The sequence below is a fragment of the Hypanus sabinus genome, chromosome 7 (assembly GCF_030144855.1).
Source record: "Hypanus sabinus isolate sHypSab1 chromosome 7, sHypSab1.hap1, whole genome shotgun sequence".
In the NCBI taxonomy this organism is placed as follows: Eukaryota; Metazoa; Chordata; class Chondrichthyes; order Myliobatiformes; family Dasyatidae; genus Hypanus; species Hypanus sabinus.
In genome coordinates, this window is record NC_082712.1 from 109,711,275 (window position 1) to 109,724,883 (window position 13,609).

A 13,609-nucleotide genomic window follows, 5' to 3' on the forward strand; every position below is an offset into this window, starting at 1 on the left:
ACGAGTCTCATTGCTCCCTGGTATACGGGACGACGAGTCTCATTGCTCCCTGGTGGACAGGACGAGGAATCTCATTGCTCCCTGGAGGACGGGACAAGGAGTCTCATTGCTCCCTGGTGAACGGGACAAGGAGTCTCATTTCTCCCTGGTGTACGGGACGACGAGTCTCATTGCTCCCTGGTGGACGGGACGGCGAGACTCATTGCTCCCTGGAGTACGGGACAGGGAGTCTCATTGCTCCCTGGTGTACGGGATGCGGAGTCTCATTGCTCCCTGGTGTACGGGACGAGGAATCTCATTGCTCCCTGGTGTACGGGACCAGGAATCTCATTGCTCCCTGGTGGACGGGACGAGGAGTCTCATTGCTCCCTGGTTTACGGGACGAGGAATCTCATTGCTCCCTGGTGGACGGGACGACGAGTCTCATTGCTCCCTGGTGGACAGGACAAGGAGTCTCATTGCTCCCTGGTGGATGGGACAAGGAATCTCATTGCTCCCTGGTGGACAGGACGAGGAATCTCATTGCTCCTTAGAATATGGGGCAATAAATTAAACGATGTAATAACTGATCATTTTGGAAGCTGAATGTAGTCAAACAAAGTCACCATAACTTTATGAAGGGTAAGTTGTGTTTGCCAAATTTGCTTGAATTCTTAGATTTCCAAAAGACATTTGACACTGTGCCACATTAGGAGGCTGGTGCACAAGTTTAGAGCCTGGGGATTTGGAGGAAGTGTATTCATGTACATTGAATACTGGCTGTCATACTGCTGTGGAAAAAACTGAGTCATTTTCAAACTGGAAGGACGTAAGGCATGAAGTACTACAGGAGCACACAACATGCTGGAGCAACTCAGCATCTATGGAAAAGAGTAAACAGTCAACTTTGCAGGACAAGACCATTCATCAGCAGTGGAGAAAAAGATGAGCAGTTAGAGCAAGATGGTGAGCGAGGGGAGGAAGAAGTTTAAGCTCATACAGGAGACCAGGAGGGGTGAAGTAAAGAGCTGAGAAGCTGATAAGTGAAAGAGCTGAAAGGCTAGAGAAGGGGGAATCTGATAGAAGAGGGCAGAAGACCATGGGAGAAAGGGAAGGAGGAGGAACAGAGGGAGGTGATGGGCAGGGAAGGAGATAAGGTGAGAGAGAGAAATGGGAATGGTGAAGGGGGGTTCATTTGAGAAATTGATATTCATGCCATCAGGGTGGAGACTTCTCAGACCCAATATACGGTGTTGCTCCTCCAACCTGAGTGTGGCCTCATCACGACAGAAGCAGCAGCCATGGAGATAGAATTGAAATAGGTGGCCACTGGGAGATCCCACTTTTACTGGCAGATGAGTAGACTCGCAAGTAAAATGTTGCCTCACCTGGGAGGACTGTTTGGCCCTGAACGGTAGTGAGGGAGGAGGTTTAGGGGCAGGTATGGAATTTGTTCTGCTTGCAAGGATTAGTACCAGGAGGGAAATAAATGGATAAAGGAGTTGCTTAGAGAGCAATCCCTGCAGAAAGTGTGGGGGGTGGGGGAGAGGGAAAGATGTGCTTGGAGGGGTCCTGTTGGAGACTGAAGAAGTTATGGCAAATTATGTGCTGCACATGGAAGCATACAACTTACTTTAATGATCCAAAGAAAGGAAGTCCTTAAGTATGCTATTGATATGAAAATAGCTTTGGGACTAATTGCATTGTGACATACTGTAGATAGGGTGAGTAATTCAATGAAATCCTGGTAAATAGTTTAGTGTGGAGAAGTGTGAAGTCATGCACATCAGAATTAGGTTTAATATCAGTGGGTTATGTTGTTCTGCAGCAGCTGTGTATTGCAATACATAATAAAACTGTAAATTACAATATATACATTAAAGTTAAATAAGTAGTGCAAGAAGTAAGGTTACATTCATTGGTTCAGAGTCGATTCAGAAATCTGATTGCAAAGGAGGAGAAGCTACTCCTGAATCATTGAGTCTGTGCTTGAGTGATGGGGGTCCTTAATGGATGCCACCTTACTGAGGCACCATTCCTTCAAGACAGCCTGTACGCTCATGACAGCCAGTGCTCATGATGGAGCTGACTGAGTTTACAACTTTCTGCTGCTTATTTCAGTCCTGTGCAGTGGCTTCCCACCCCCTTACCAGACAATGATGCAGCCAGCTAGGATACGCTCCACAGTACATCTGTAGAAATTAGTGACATACCAAATCTCCTCAAACTCCTAATGAAATACAGCTGTTGTGTCTTCAGTAAGAGGAATCAAAAAGCTGATTATTGTCTAAATGCAGAAAGATTGCAAACAAGTGGAGTTGAGAGGTGCTGTCATATATTAATCACGAAGAGTTAGCAGGTAAGTTCAACCAGTAGTTAAGAAAGTAAGGGACATGTTGGTCTTTATTGTGAAAAAATAGAGAGGTTTCATTAAAGGTATTTGTGAGGCCTTTCTTGGAATACTGTGTATATTTTGGCCTCCCTTCCTAAAAATAGGCAGTCCAAAAGAGATTGACTAGGTTAAGAAAGTTTGTGTTTGAATTCCTTGGAACTCAGAAGAATGAGGGGTGATATTCAGATCCCAAAGGGGATTGAAAGGGTAGATGTTAAGATGAAGGCCAGATCATTGGGTATATTTAAGGTGGCAATAGATAAATATCTGGAAGATCATTCAAGGGAATAGAATATAAAAAACAAGGAGATAATGCTGAAGCTTTATAAGATACTGGTTAAGTCGCATTTGGAATATTATCAACAGTTTTGGGCCTTTTTTAAGAAATGATGTGTTGTCATTGGAAAGAATTTGGAGGAGGTTCACGAGGATGAATCCAGGAATGAAGGGGTTAACAGGAGCGTTTGGCAGCTTTGGGCCTGTACTCACTGGAATTTAGAAGAATTGAAATCTACTGAATGATGAAAGGACTAGGTAGGGTGGATGTGGAGAGGATGTTTCCTCTGGCGGGGGTATCCAGAACTAGAGAGCATAGCCTCAAAATTGAGGGGCAACCTTTTAGAACAGAGGTAAGGAGGATTTTTTTTTTTAGCCGAAGAATGGTGAATCTGTGATTATACCCCTGCAGACTGTGGTGGAGGCCAAGTCTGTGGGTATATTTAAGGCAGAATTTGATAGATTCCTGATTGGTTGTGGCTTCAAGGGGTATGATGAGAGGGCAGGTGTATGGGGTTGAGTAAAATCTGGAATTGGCCATGGTGAAGTAGCAAAGTGGACTCAATGGGTTGAGTGGCCTAATTCTGCTCCTGTGTCTTCAAAGGTCAAATTTAATGTCAGAGAAATGTATATACTCTGCATCCTGAAATGATTTTCCTTTGCAAACATCCACAAAAACAGAAGTGCCCCAAAGAATGAACGACAGTTAAACGTGAGAACCCCAAAGTACCCCCCATGCGTAAGCAGCAGCAAACAGCGATCCCCCCTCCCCTCACCAGCAAAAAGCTAGCTCAGCAGTACAGTCACTGAGCCCAAGCGTGTGCTTAGGGGGACATAGGGTCAGGAGAAGTAGAATCTGTGTGGATAGAACTGAGGAACAGTAAGGGCAAAAGGACCCAAATGGGTGTTGTCTACAGGCCACCAAACAGTAGCATGGATATTGGGTGCAAGTTGAATAGGGAGTTAATATTGGCATATGGCAAAGGTAATGTTGCAGTAGATATGGGGGATTTCAACATGTAGGTGAACTGGGAGAATCAGGTTGGTGCTGGACCACAGGATAGGGAGTTTGTAGAGTGCCTACGGGATGCATTCTTGGAACAGCTTGTACGAGAGCCGATCACGGACAAGACTATTCTGGATTTAGTGTTATGTAATGAACAGGATTTGATAAGTGATCTCGCAGTAAAGGAGCCATTAGGAGGTAGTGATTATAATATGATAAGTTTTTATCTGCAATTCGAGAAGGATAAGGGCAGCTCGGAGGTGTCAGTGTTGCAGATGAACGGGAAACTATGGAGCCATGAGGGAGGAGCTGGCCAAAGTTGACGGGACGGATAGCCTAGCAGGAAAGACAGTGGAACAGCAATAGCAGGTATTCTTGGGAATAATGCACAAGGTGCAAAATCAGTTCATCCCCCAGAGAAGGAAGGATTCAAAGGGGGGAAAGGGGCCACAGTGGTTGACAAAGGAAGTCAGAGATTGAATAGCATTAAAAAAAAAGGAAGTATGACAGAGCTAAGGTAAGTGGGAGGACAGATGATTGGGAAGTTTTTAAGGAACAACAGAACTTAACTAAAAAGGCAATACGGGGAGAAAAAAATGAGGTACGAACGCAAGCTAGCCAGGAATATAAAGGAAGATAGTAAAGGCTTTTTTAGGTATGTGAAGAGAAAGAAGATAGTTAAGAACAATGTTGGGTTCTTGAAGAATGAATTGGGTGAAATTGTTATGGGGAACAGAGAAATGGCAGAAGAATTAAATAAGTACTTTAGATCTGTCTTCACTAGGAAAGACACAAGCAACCTCCTAGATGTATGGATGGGCCAAGGACATAGGGTAACAGAGGAAATGAAACAGATTGACATTCGGAAGGAAACGGTGATGAGAAGACTGATGGGACTGAAGGCTGACAAATCCCCAGGTCCAGATGGTCTGCACCCTAAGGTACTAAAGGAGGTGGCCCTGGAAATTGTGGATGCATTGGTAATCATTTTCCAATGTTCGTTAGATTCAGGATCAGTTCCTGAGGATTGGAGAGTGGCTAATGTTAACCCACTTTTTAAAAAAGGAGGGAGGGAGAAAACAGAGAACTATCGACCTGTCAGCCTGACATCGGTGGTGGGGAAGATGCTAGAGTCCATTATTAAGGATGAAATAGTGGCATATCTAGATAGCAGTGATAGGATTGGGCCGAGCCAGCATAGATTTACCAAGGGTAAATCATGCTTGACTAATCTGTTGGAGTTTTTCGAGGATGTAACCAGAAAGTTAGACGGGGGAGATCCAGTGGATGTAGTGTACCTCGATTTTCAGAAGGCATTTGATAAGGTCCCACATAGAAGATTGGTGGGTAAAATCAAAGCTCAGGGCATCGGGGGGAAGGCATTGACATAGATAGAAAACTGGTTGGCAGATAGAAAGCAAAGGGTAGCGGTGAATGGGTGTTTCTCAGAATGGCAGGTGGTGACTAGTGGGGTGCCACAGGGCTCGGTATTGGGACCACAGCTGTTTATGATTTACGTCAACGATTTAGATGAAGGCATAAAAAATAACATCAGCAAATTTGCTGATGATACTAAGCTGGGTGGCAGTGTGACATGTGATGAGGATGTTAGGAGAATTCAGGGTGACTTGGATAGGCTGGGTGAGTGGGCAGATACTTGGCAGATGGTGTTTAATGTGAGTAAGTGTGAGGTTATCCACTTTGGGAGTAAGAACAGGAAGGCAGATTATTATCTGAACGGTGTAGAGTTGGGTAAGGGAGAAATACAAAGAGATCTCGGAGTCCTTGTTCATCAGTCACTGAAGGTGAATGAGCAAGTGCAGCAGGCAGTGAAGAAGGCTAATGGAATGTTGGCCTTTATTACAAAGGGAATTGAGTACAAGAGCAAGGAAATCCTCTTGCATTAGTACAGGGCCCTGGTGAGACCACACCTGGAGTATTGTGTACAGTTTTGGTCTCCAGGGTTAAGGAAGGATATCCTGGCTGTAGAGGAAGTGCAGCATAGATTCACGAGGTTAATTCCTGGGATGTCTGGACTGTCTTATGCAGAAAGGTTAGAGAGACTGGGCTTGTACACGCTGGAATTCAGGAGATTGAAAGGGGATCTGATTGAAACATATAAGATTATTAAGGGATTGGACAAGATAGAGGCAGGAAGTATGTTCCAGATGCTGGGAGAGTCCGGTACCAGAGGGCATGGTTTGAGAGTAAGGGGTTGGTCATTTAGGACAGAGTTAAGGAGAAACTTCTTCTCCAGAGAGTTGTGGGGGTCTGGAATGCACTGCCTCGGAAGGTAGTGGAGGCCAATTCTCTAGATGCTTTCAAGAAGGAGCTAGATAGGTATCTTATGGATAGGGGAATCAAGGGATATGGGGACAAGGCAGGAACAGGGTATTGATAGTGATTGATCAGCCATGATCTCAAAATGGCAGTGCAGGCTCGAAGGGCCGAATGGTCTACTTCTGCACCTATTGTCTATTGTCTTGGTGCACTTTGAGTGGAAAAGAGCAGCGTAACCCATCCACTGAAGAATGACAACAGTAGGAGGAGGCTTTCTTGTTTCTGTAGGTGACAGTCTATGAAACTTGGTGACTGGATTAATGTGGACTCCCAGGGCCACCCCTCATTTTTATCCATACTCCACTTCCTTGAGGGCCTAACCCAGGAATTATGCAAGGAGAGGCAGGGACACAAGATGAAACTACAACTACTTTTTTCATAAAACATTGGAGCTGAATTAGGCCATTGGGTCTGCTCCACCATTCCATCATGGCTGATTTATTTTCCCACTCAACCCCATTGAGGAAGATTTGCTTCCTCACCTCTTTTAACCAATTCTTCGGACTTGGCCTTCCATTACAATATTCCTTCTATTAAACTTCTAGGTCCTATTACTCTTGGTTACAGGTTTACATTGCACAACCTTTATAGGGGCAGTAGATGCCTAATATGTTCAGCTTAAGAGCGGCATCTCTGTGGTCAGGCTAGTCACAACTTATTTAGTGCTGACACATGTATCAGCCATTTCTGAGATGAAGAAATTGGACTTCATGTTTAACGGGGAAGGACTTTCAAACCAATTCAAACTCAGTGGCATTGCTGTGGGACTGGAACTAAACTCAGATGGCATATTATGCCTCCTCAAAGGGCAACAATGAACTGACCTTCAAGCCTGTCCCACTATTAGATATGATCATGGCTGATCTACACTGGTCTCAACTTCTCTTCTGCGCTAGTTCCCCATAACCCTCAATTCCATGATCAGACCAGAAGGTGGAGCTTACGAGGAACAATGGTGCCTAACGGCGACTCCTTTGTTTGCATCTTTGGAAACAGCTCTATTTCTATCTTTAATATCTTTACCTTTCCCTTTCAGGGTTCTTTTGAAGACCCTGACCTGGAGTTACATGCAGGATTTGGTTCTCTGTGGGAATGGGACCCGTGTTCAGGGATCCACGATTGGCTGTTATTCAACATGCCAAGTGTTTGGCCTGAGAGTCTCAATCGTGTTCGGAAGCATGAGATCTCAGGGCTCTGGAGATGGGTGGATCGAGGGTCAGTGTCACAGCAGGAGACCCGAGCGTCATTGGGAAGCTGGAAAATCTTCTGCTGTGGGCCCGAAGACCTGAGGTCTTTGCGATCTTCAGACATAGAGCTCGAAAAAAGTGACAAAACGGACTTCTAACATCATAAACCAGTGGGTTGTTGTTATGTCTCCCGCTCACTGTGCAAATGGGAGACGCCTCCCTCACCCTTGCCAGGGAGAGAGAGAACCTGTGGATTGTAGAATGTTGGATGAAATGTGTAGCTTTTGCGGTAATTTTGGTCTGCATCTTTGCCTTTGCTCAGCACACTGAATCTCATTCCTCACCAACAGGGCCACCCCACCCCCTCTGCCCACATTTCTGTCCCTACGATAGCACGTATACCCTTGTACATTCATTTCCCAGGTCTGATCTCCCTGCAGCCATGTCTCCGTTATCCCAACAACATCATAGTTACCCATTCGCACCTGGGCTTCAAGCTCATCCGCCTTATTTCTGACACTTCGTGCATTCAGATATAGAATTTTTAACCCATTTCTCTCTCTCTCTGTTTGAATCGCTGCCTATTGTGCTTAACCCAGCTCCCCGAACTCCCATCGGGCTATATGCCCCTAGAATTTTGTTGTCCTTCCTAAATTTACTTATTCTTTCAACACATTTAACTCCATGTTCCATCAGACCATCCCTCTGTACATGAGTCCTCCTTATCACTTGTTCTGCCCCACCTTCCTCTACTACACACTTAATATTCCGGAACCGTGTAGTCCCCACCTGTCCTTTATTCTTCCTCTCACTATCCTCCCTCACATTCTGGATCCCCGCCCCCTGCAAATTTAGTTTATCCTGTGGTCCAGCACCAACCTGATTCTCCCATTTCACCTGCATGTTGAAATCCCCCATAACTACTGCGACATTACCTTTGCCACATGCCACTTTGCCACAAGAGCGACATGTGCGTGGGAGAGACTAATCTCCATCAATAACAGTGCCTTGGCAGCACTATCACCTACTGAAGTGGGTCTTCATCAGATAATAAGTGAACTCACAGAAGGATTTACCCACGGTAAAGATGTATGCACTGGTATTAATATCAGCATAAAATCCTATCATCCCTTAGCAGTGTTGTTTGGCAGAATAAGTCTGGCAGCGCACACTTGGGTCTCCACCAGGTACTGTGGGCCATTAACTGGAGTAGGACTGTTCCACTGCAAGCATATCCTTCATTTGGCCTTCACACCAACCAATCAAATCAGAATCAGAATCAGACTTTAATCGCCAAGTAACTGTACACATACAAGGAATTTACTTTGGTTTAATGGAGAGTTCACAAGGTTTGCTGGCAGGAGCAAAAGATGAGGAGCCTACATAGTAAAATTTAACAAAGGACTACATGTCCTAACCAGCAGAAGTATCTCGATAGACAGCTGACTACACAAAATGGCAAAGGCTACAGGTCCAAATATCTTGATTGTAGCATTGAAGATTTGTGCTCCAGATTTAGCTGTGCCCATAGCCAGCCTGTTCCTGTACACTTAGAACACACGCATCTGTCTACCTCACAGTGTGGAAATTGTTCACACAAAAGAAATCCAATCCATCATTATTCCACATGCCTGCCCTACTCCCCCCCCCCCCCCATTCCTACCCCCAGGTACTGTCCACAAAGTCCATGGCTCAACTGCTCTAAATGCACATTCCAAACCTGCTGCCACCACCATCCTAAAAAGACAAGGAAGGAAACACCACAACCCTCCAACGTTCACCCATCCGAACACTGGAAAATCCCAAATTTCCCCCCCCCCCCCAAAGCACTCACCAAAGCACTACAGTGGTTCGAGAAGGTGGCTCACCACCATACTGTTAAAGGCAACTAGGAATGGGCAATAAAATTGTCCTAGTTAGCCACCGAGATCCTGGGACTGGTACTTTATTAACAGTACTGAGATTTTGGGTGCTTGGAGGTTATAGCCATATAACCAGTGTAACCACGGACAGCCACGCCACACCTATCCAAGTTTAAATTGTATGGTCCTACGTGAAGTTGCCTTTTCATTCAGTTTCTATAAAGCTGGGATTGAAAAGAATTCAATGTCTGTATATGTGGTTCCTTTAGGTCCTTCACATTGGATATGTACTTCAGGAACCAGTCTGATTCTGAGCCACATCTTCTGACTCTTCCAAATTGTTCTGAACATTGTCCCTTGCAAGACTTCATCCGCATCACCAAGCATTTGATCGCTGACGACTGGGAGGAGGAATGCAAAATCTCCAGTGACTCTAACCAAACAGGTAACATTGGAGCAAATGAGAGCTTGTCAGCATTTGATCATGTGAACCTTGGAATGGCCCCTCAACTTCCCACTGTCAGTTATCCCACCTGTGATAACAGAGTGACTTGTACCCCAGAAAATGAATCCCAAGTCCAAGGATCTCGGAGATTTATGGGCATTCACCTGGTTGGGCATTGGAGGTGGGACGTTAGGATGGAACATTTTAAGCTGCTGGTGGATATAATTCTGGGTATCCCTAACTCTTGTTACTGTAGCTGTTCAGCAGTCCAAACAAGTCTTGATGTGGCTGAATCTAAGTGTTGTGTGGTTTTTGGGTGTGTGTCAAAGTGATGGAATTGTATAAATGAAAACCCTTCCTCCTGACTTGCCTTAAATCAGCTCAAAGGCAAGTATTAATTCCTTTACAATATAGAATCACTCATACAGGTAGTGTAGCGGTTAGCACAACGCTTTACAGTACCAGCAGCCTGGGTTCAATTCACATCACACGGTAGTGTAGTGGTTAGCACAATGCTTTACAGTACCAGCGACCCGGGTTCAATTCCTATCACACAGTAGTGTAGTGGTTAGCACAACGTTTTACAGTACCAGCAGCCTGGTCCCACCACACGGTAGTGTGGTGATTAGCACAACACTTTACAGTACCAGCAGCCTGGGTTCAATTCCCACCACTGCCTATAAAGAGTTTATACGTTCTCCCTGTGACCATGTGGGTCTCCTCTGGGTTCTCCGGTTTCCTCCCACAGTCCAAAGGCATTGTAGGTTAAATGGTCAGTGTAAATTGTCCCATGATAAGGCTAGGATTTTATCCAGGGGGACATTGCTGGGTTGTGAGGCTCGAAAGGCCTATTCTGTGCAGTATCTACATAAATAAACAAATGAGTACAACATGGAAAGGTGCGCTTCAGCCCTGCTGGTCCCACTTGCCCGTTTCCCCATATTCCTTTAACATCTCTATCCATATTTTTAAATGTTATTAATGTACCTGCCTCACCCGCCACTTCCTCTGGCAACTTGTTCCATATACTGATGACCCTTTGCATGGAAAAAGTTGTCCCTCTGGTTCCTATTAAATCTCTCACGTTAAATCTATGCCCTCTCGTTCTTGATTTCCCTGATGCTGGGGAAAAGACTGTATGCATTGACCCTATCTATGCTGGTCATGACTTTATACAATTGTATGCCACCAGTATTTAATTGAAGGTGACATTGAGAAGATCATGAGCCGATAGCAGCGTAATGAGCCAGGGTTACAGTTCCTTTCAAAGACCTGCTTTAGACTTTACTGAGGAACTGGCCCATGGACACGTCAGATAAGATATAAACCATTTGATAATGGGATCCAGGAGTTGAAGACATTGTTAAATCAAGTACTCAACTCCAGGATGAAGGAGCTAAAGGTTCATGAGTGTAGGAGTCAGGTTATGGTGCAAACAGTGTGGGTTGTTCTTTTTCTCGATCAGCAGTCCTGCCCTTAAAGTAGTGATGAAGCACCTCTCGAATGGCCAGAGTCTTCTGGTGAAGGTACTCCCACAACTCTTTCAGGTAGAGTTTTGGGTTTTAATCTCAGAGGAATAGCAATATTTTTCCATATTGGAAGGGTGGAGGGAAACCTGTGATGGTGGTGTTCCCATATGCCTGCCTCCCTTGACCTCTGGGCAGTGATAGTTGTGGGTCAGTGAGTTGCTGTTGAAGAGCCTTGTTGATTTGCACACTGTAGGTGGTACACAAGGCTCTGGGTCTGCCAATGGTTAAAGGTGGGGATGGAGGATAGGGTGCTGGTCAACTTTACTCCAAAGATGATGTTGAATTGCACAAAGTTATTAGGGCACAAAAGAAAACCATTCAACCAGTTGGGTTCATTGATAGTCTAACCAGTATTGTCAAGTGATGACTCACTAGTTCAGTAATACAGTGAGGGGGGTCTTCTGACAATGATTTTGTTTACTTTGGGTATCTTTTTTAAATGTTGCTTTGTCTTTAAGAGTCAGATAATTCAAAAAATGGATGGGCCTCCCGCTTTTACATACCCTTTCTAAACTTTGAGAACGTCCCAGAACAGTATAGTGCCTCACGTGGCCAATCTAGTGGAAACCATCTTGTAGGCCAACAGTGAACATTAATGGTGAAATTGTACATATTAGCAATGTTGTAGAAGTCAGTACTACAGCTCTGCTTCTCCATATGAGGACTTCACCTCACCATGTAAGAGTAGATGTGGCCTTGCTTTTAAAGAGTCAGCCAAAGGAAAATTAACTAAGTCTCCGGGGAAGGTCATATGTGCATTGAAACCAGTGTCGCCTTTCCATAAGACCGTATGAGCCGGTGGATGTTGTGTTTTCCAGGTCTGGTGCTGGGCGCGGCGCTGAGCACGTGCTTTGTCCTGTTGATCGTGTTGGGGATCACACTGTACTGGCGCTGGAACTGGAAAACATCACGACTCCAAGTGCCAACCAGCAGCGATGAATCAGCCTGACTATCGATGGGTTTGCTCAGCTTGGACGACCAGGAAGAGTGTTGACTGGGCTCGCATTCATCTATCCCAGGTTGAGGGCTGTTGGATATGTGAGCTTACCATGCAGTTTCCTTATGTACTGCAGTGTTGTGTGGAGGGTCGTTAGTATCAGCCAGCTCCCATGCTTGGCAAACAAACTTTCTGCCTTCTCTTCACAATCCTCAATACCACTGTCCTGTCCAGCAATTTTGATTTTTGGAGTGCTCATCCACTCCATGGTGACTTCCCCTCATCACCATCAGCCCCCATAACCTCTGTTCTTTCTCCCCCACCTCTGCTCCAAAGCCTGGAACTCCACATTCCTCCTACCTCCTTCCTGCGCACGTTCTCCTCACCACTGGTGGAGTTTTAAACACGATTCACGTGACTTAACTACCACTTACCTGATCCGCGGCCGCATCAAACATAATGCCCCTTCTGTCCTCTTACATAACTAGACAGGATACCTCAACCAATGGGACCAAATGCTTTTTGTACTTTTACAAGTCACATTTTGCTAAAACCATAATTTTAGTTTGAGCTGATATAAATGTTGCAACATGTTGAGGAAATTATTTTAAGTCAGGTGGTTCCAATTGAACAGCCAGCATTGGAGAGCTTCTGGCTTAAAATTTTGCCGTGATATAAATTTACAGGTGTAAAGGGGGTTTCTTTTTTTCTCTTTGTTACTGTTGGGAAAGGGTTTCCTTTTGTTAACTAGCAGGAATGCTAATTTACTGATAACGAGAATGGTATTCCTTTGTAAACCAAATGGGATTAATGTTCTTTCTTCTGAGTCTGTAAGCTTTTGTTGATGGGCTTTTGGGCAGATCGGCGCGAGGGGGTCGAGAGAGAGGACGCAATGCTCTAAGCAGGGTGAGGATCGGACCCCAAAGGGGGGTCCGAGGCCGGGAGATTCTCCGAGGAGGGGGGGATGAAGCTAGATGTGCTTGGTTGACCACTCGGAGGGTCCTGAGCTGTTTGGAGAGTTGAGGAGTTTGGAGGGTCCTGAGCTGCGAGTCGAGGAGTTCGGAGGGGATCGAATGGTGGCCAGAAGACTTCAGAAATTGAGCTCCAACAGTTGTGCACGAAGTGGTTTGGACTTTGATAAGTTTGGTGCCTTTTCTTTAATTTTCTCTTCATATATACTGTATCGTTATTAATCACTTAGTTATAGTAACCTTTATAAATTGTACTCATTTAATCGCATATGGTGTACTGTCTGTTTTTGGGCGAGGCGGGGACATCACACAGCATCCACACCAGCTGATTACCCAGTTTGGCGGGGCCGAAGGCTGCTCCCCCTACACGAGAACGAGCTGAGCGAGCCTGAGGCGACCCAGGGAGTTACATTGTGGGGTGCTCGTCCGGGGTTGATTTCTGTGGAAGCTGTGTGATCACCCTCTTTTGATTGTGTCTGCGGCAAAGAGCTGGTGTGCCTTTGTGGGTGTGCGATTGCTGGTTATCGCTGCGTGTGTGTTGGGTGGGGTGGCTGCTGTTGCTAGCCTGGAGGTCGTTGTTCGAGTTCCGACTAGTGCTGACGAAATGGTGATGGGACCATGGGTTGTCCGTACTGTTTGGAGATTGAGGAGTGACAGGTTGGGATGTTTCAGCAGTGGTGGGCTC

General features: G+C 45.4%; 1 protein-coding gene across 8 annotated transcripts in view; it reads left to right on the top strand.

The window, feature by feature from the left end:
• The window catches only part of LOC132397091 (lysosomal acid phosphatase-like), an 84,195-nt gene extending 71,003 nt beyond the window's left edge, over positions 1 to 13,192 (top strand). For 2 of the 8 annotated variants that reach the window (XM_059975368.1, XM_059975370.1), the window contains 2 exons: positions 4,438 to 4,594; positions 7,030 to 7,350. In XM_059975368.1, the coding sequence (XP_059831351.1) occupies positions 4,438 to 4,594; positions 7,030 to 7,338 (466 nt within the window). In that variant the 3' untranslated portion in view covers positions 7,339 to 7,350. Of the gene's footprint in view, positions 1 to 4,437; positions 4,595 to 7,029; positions 7,351 to 9,311; positions 9,488 to 11,834 lie in introns of those variants that run through there. The other 6 variants (XM_059975367.1, XM_059975371.1, XM_059975366.1 and 3 more) reach the window with 5 other exon arrangements.
• The last annotated feature ends 417 nt before the right edge of the window (positions 13,193 to 13,609 follow it).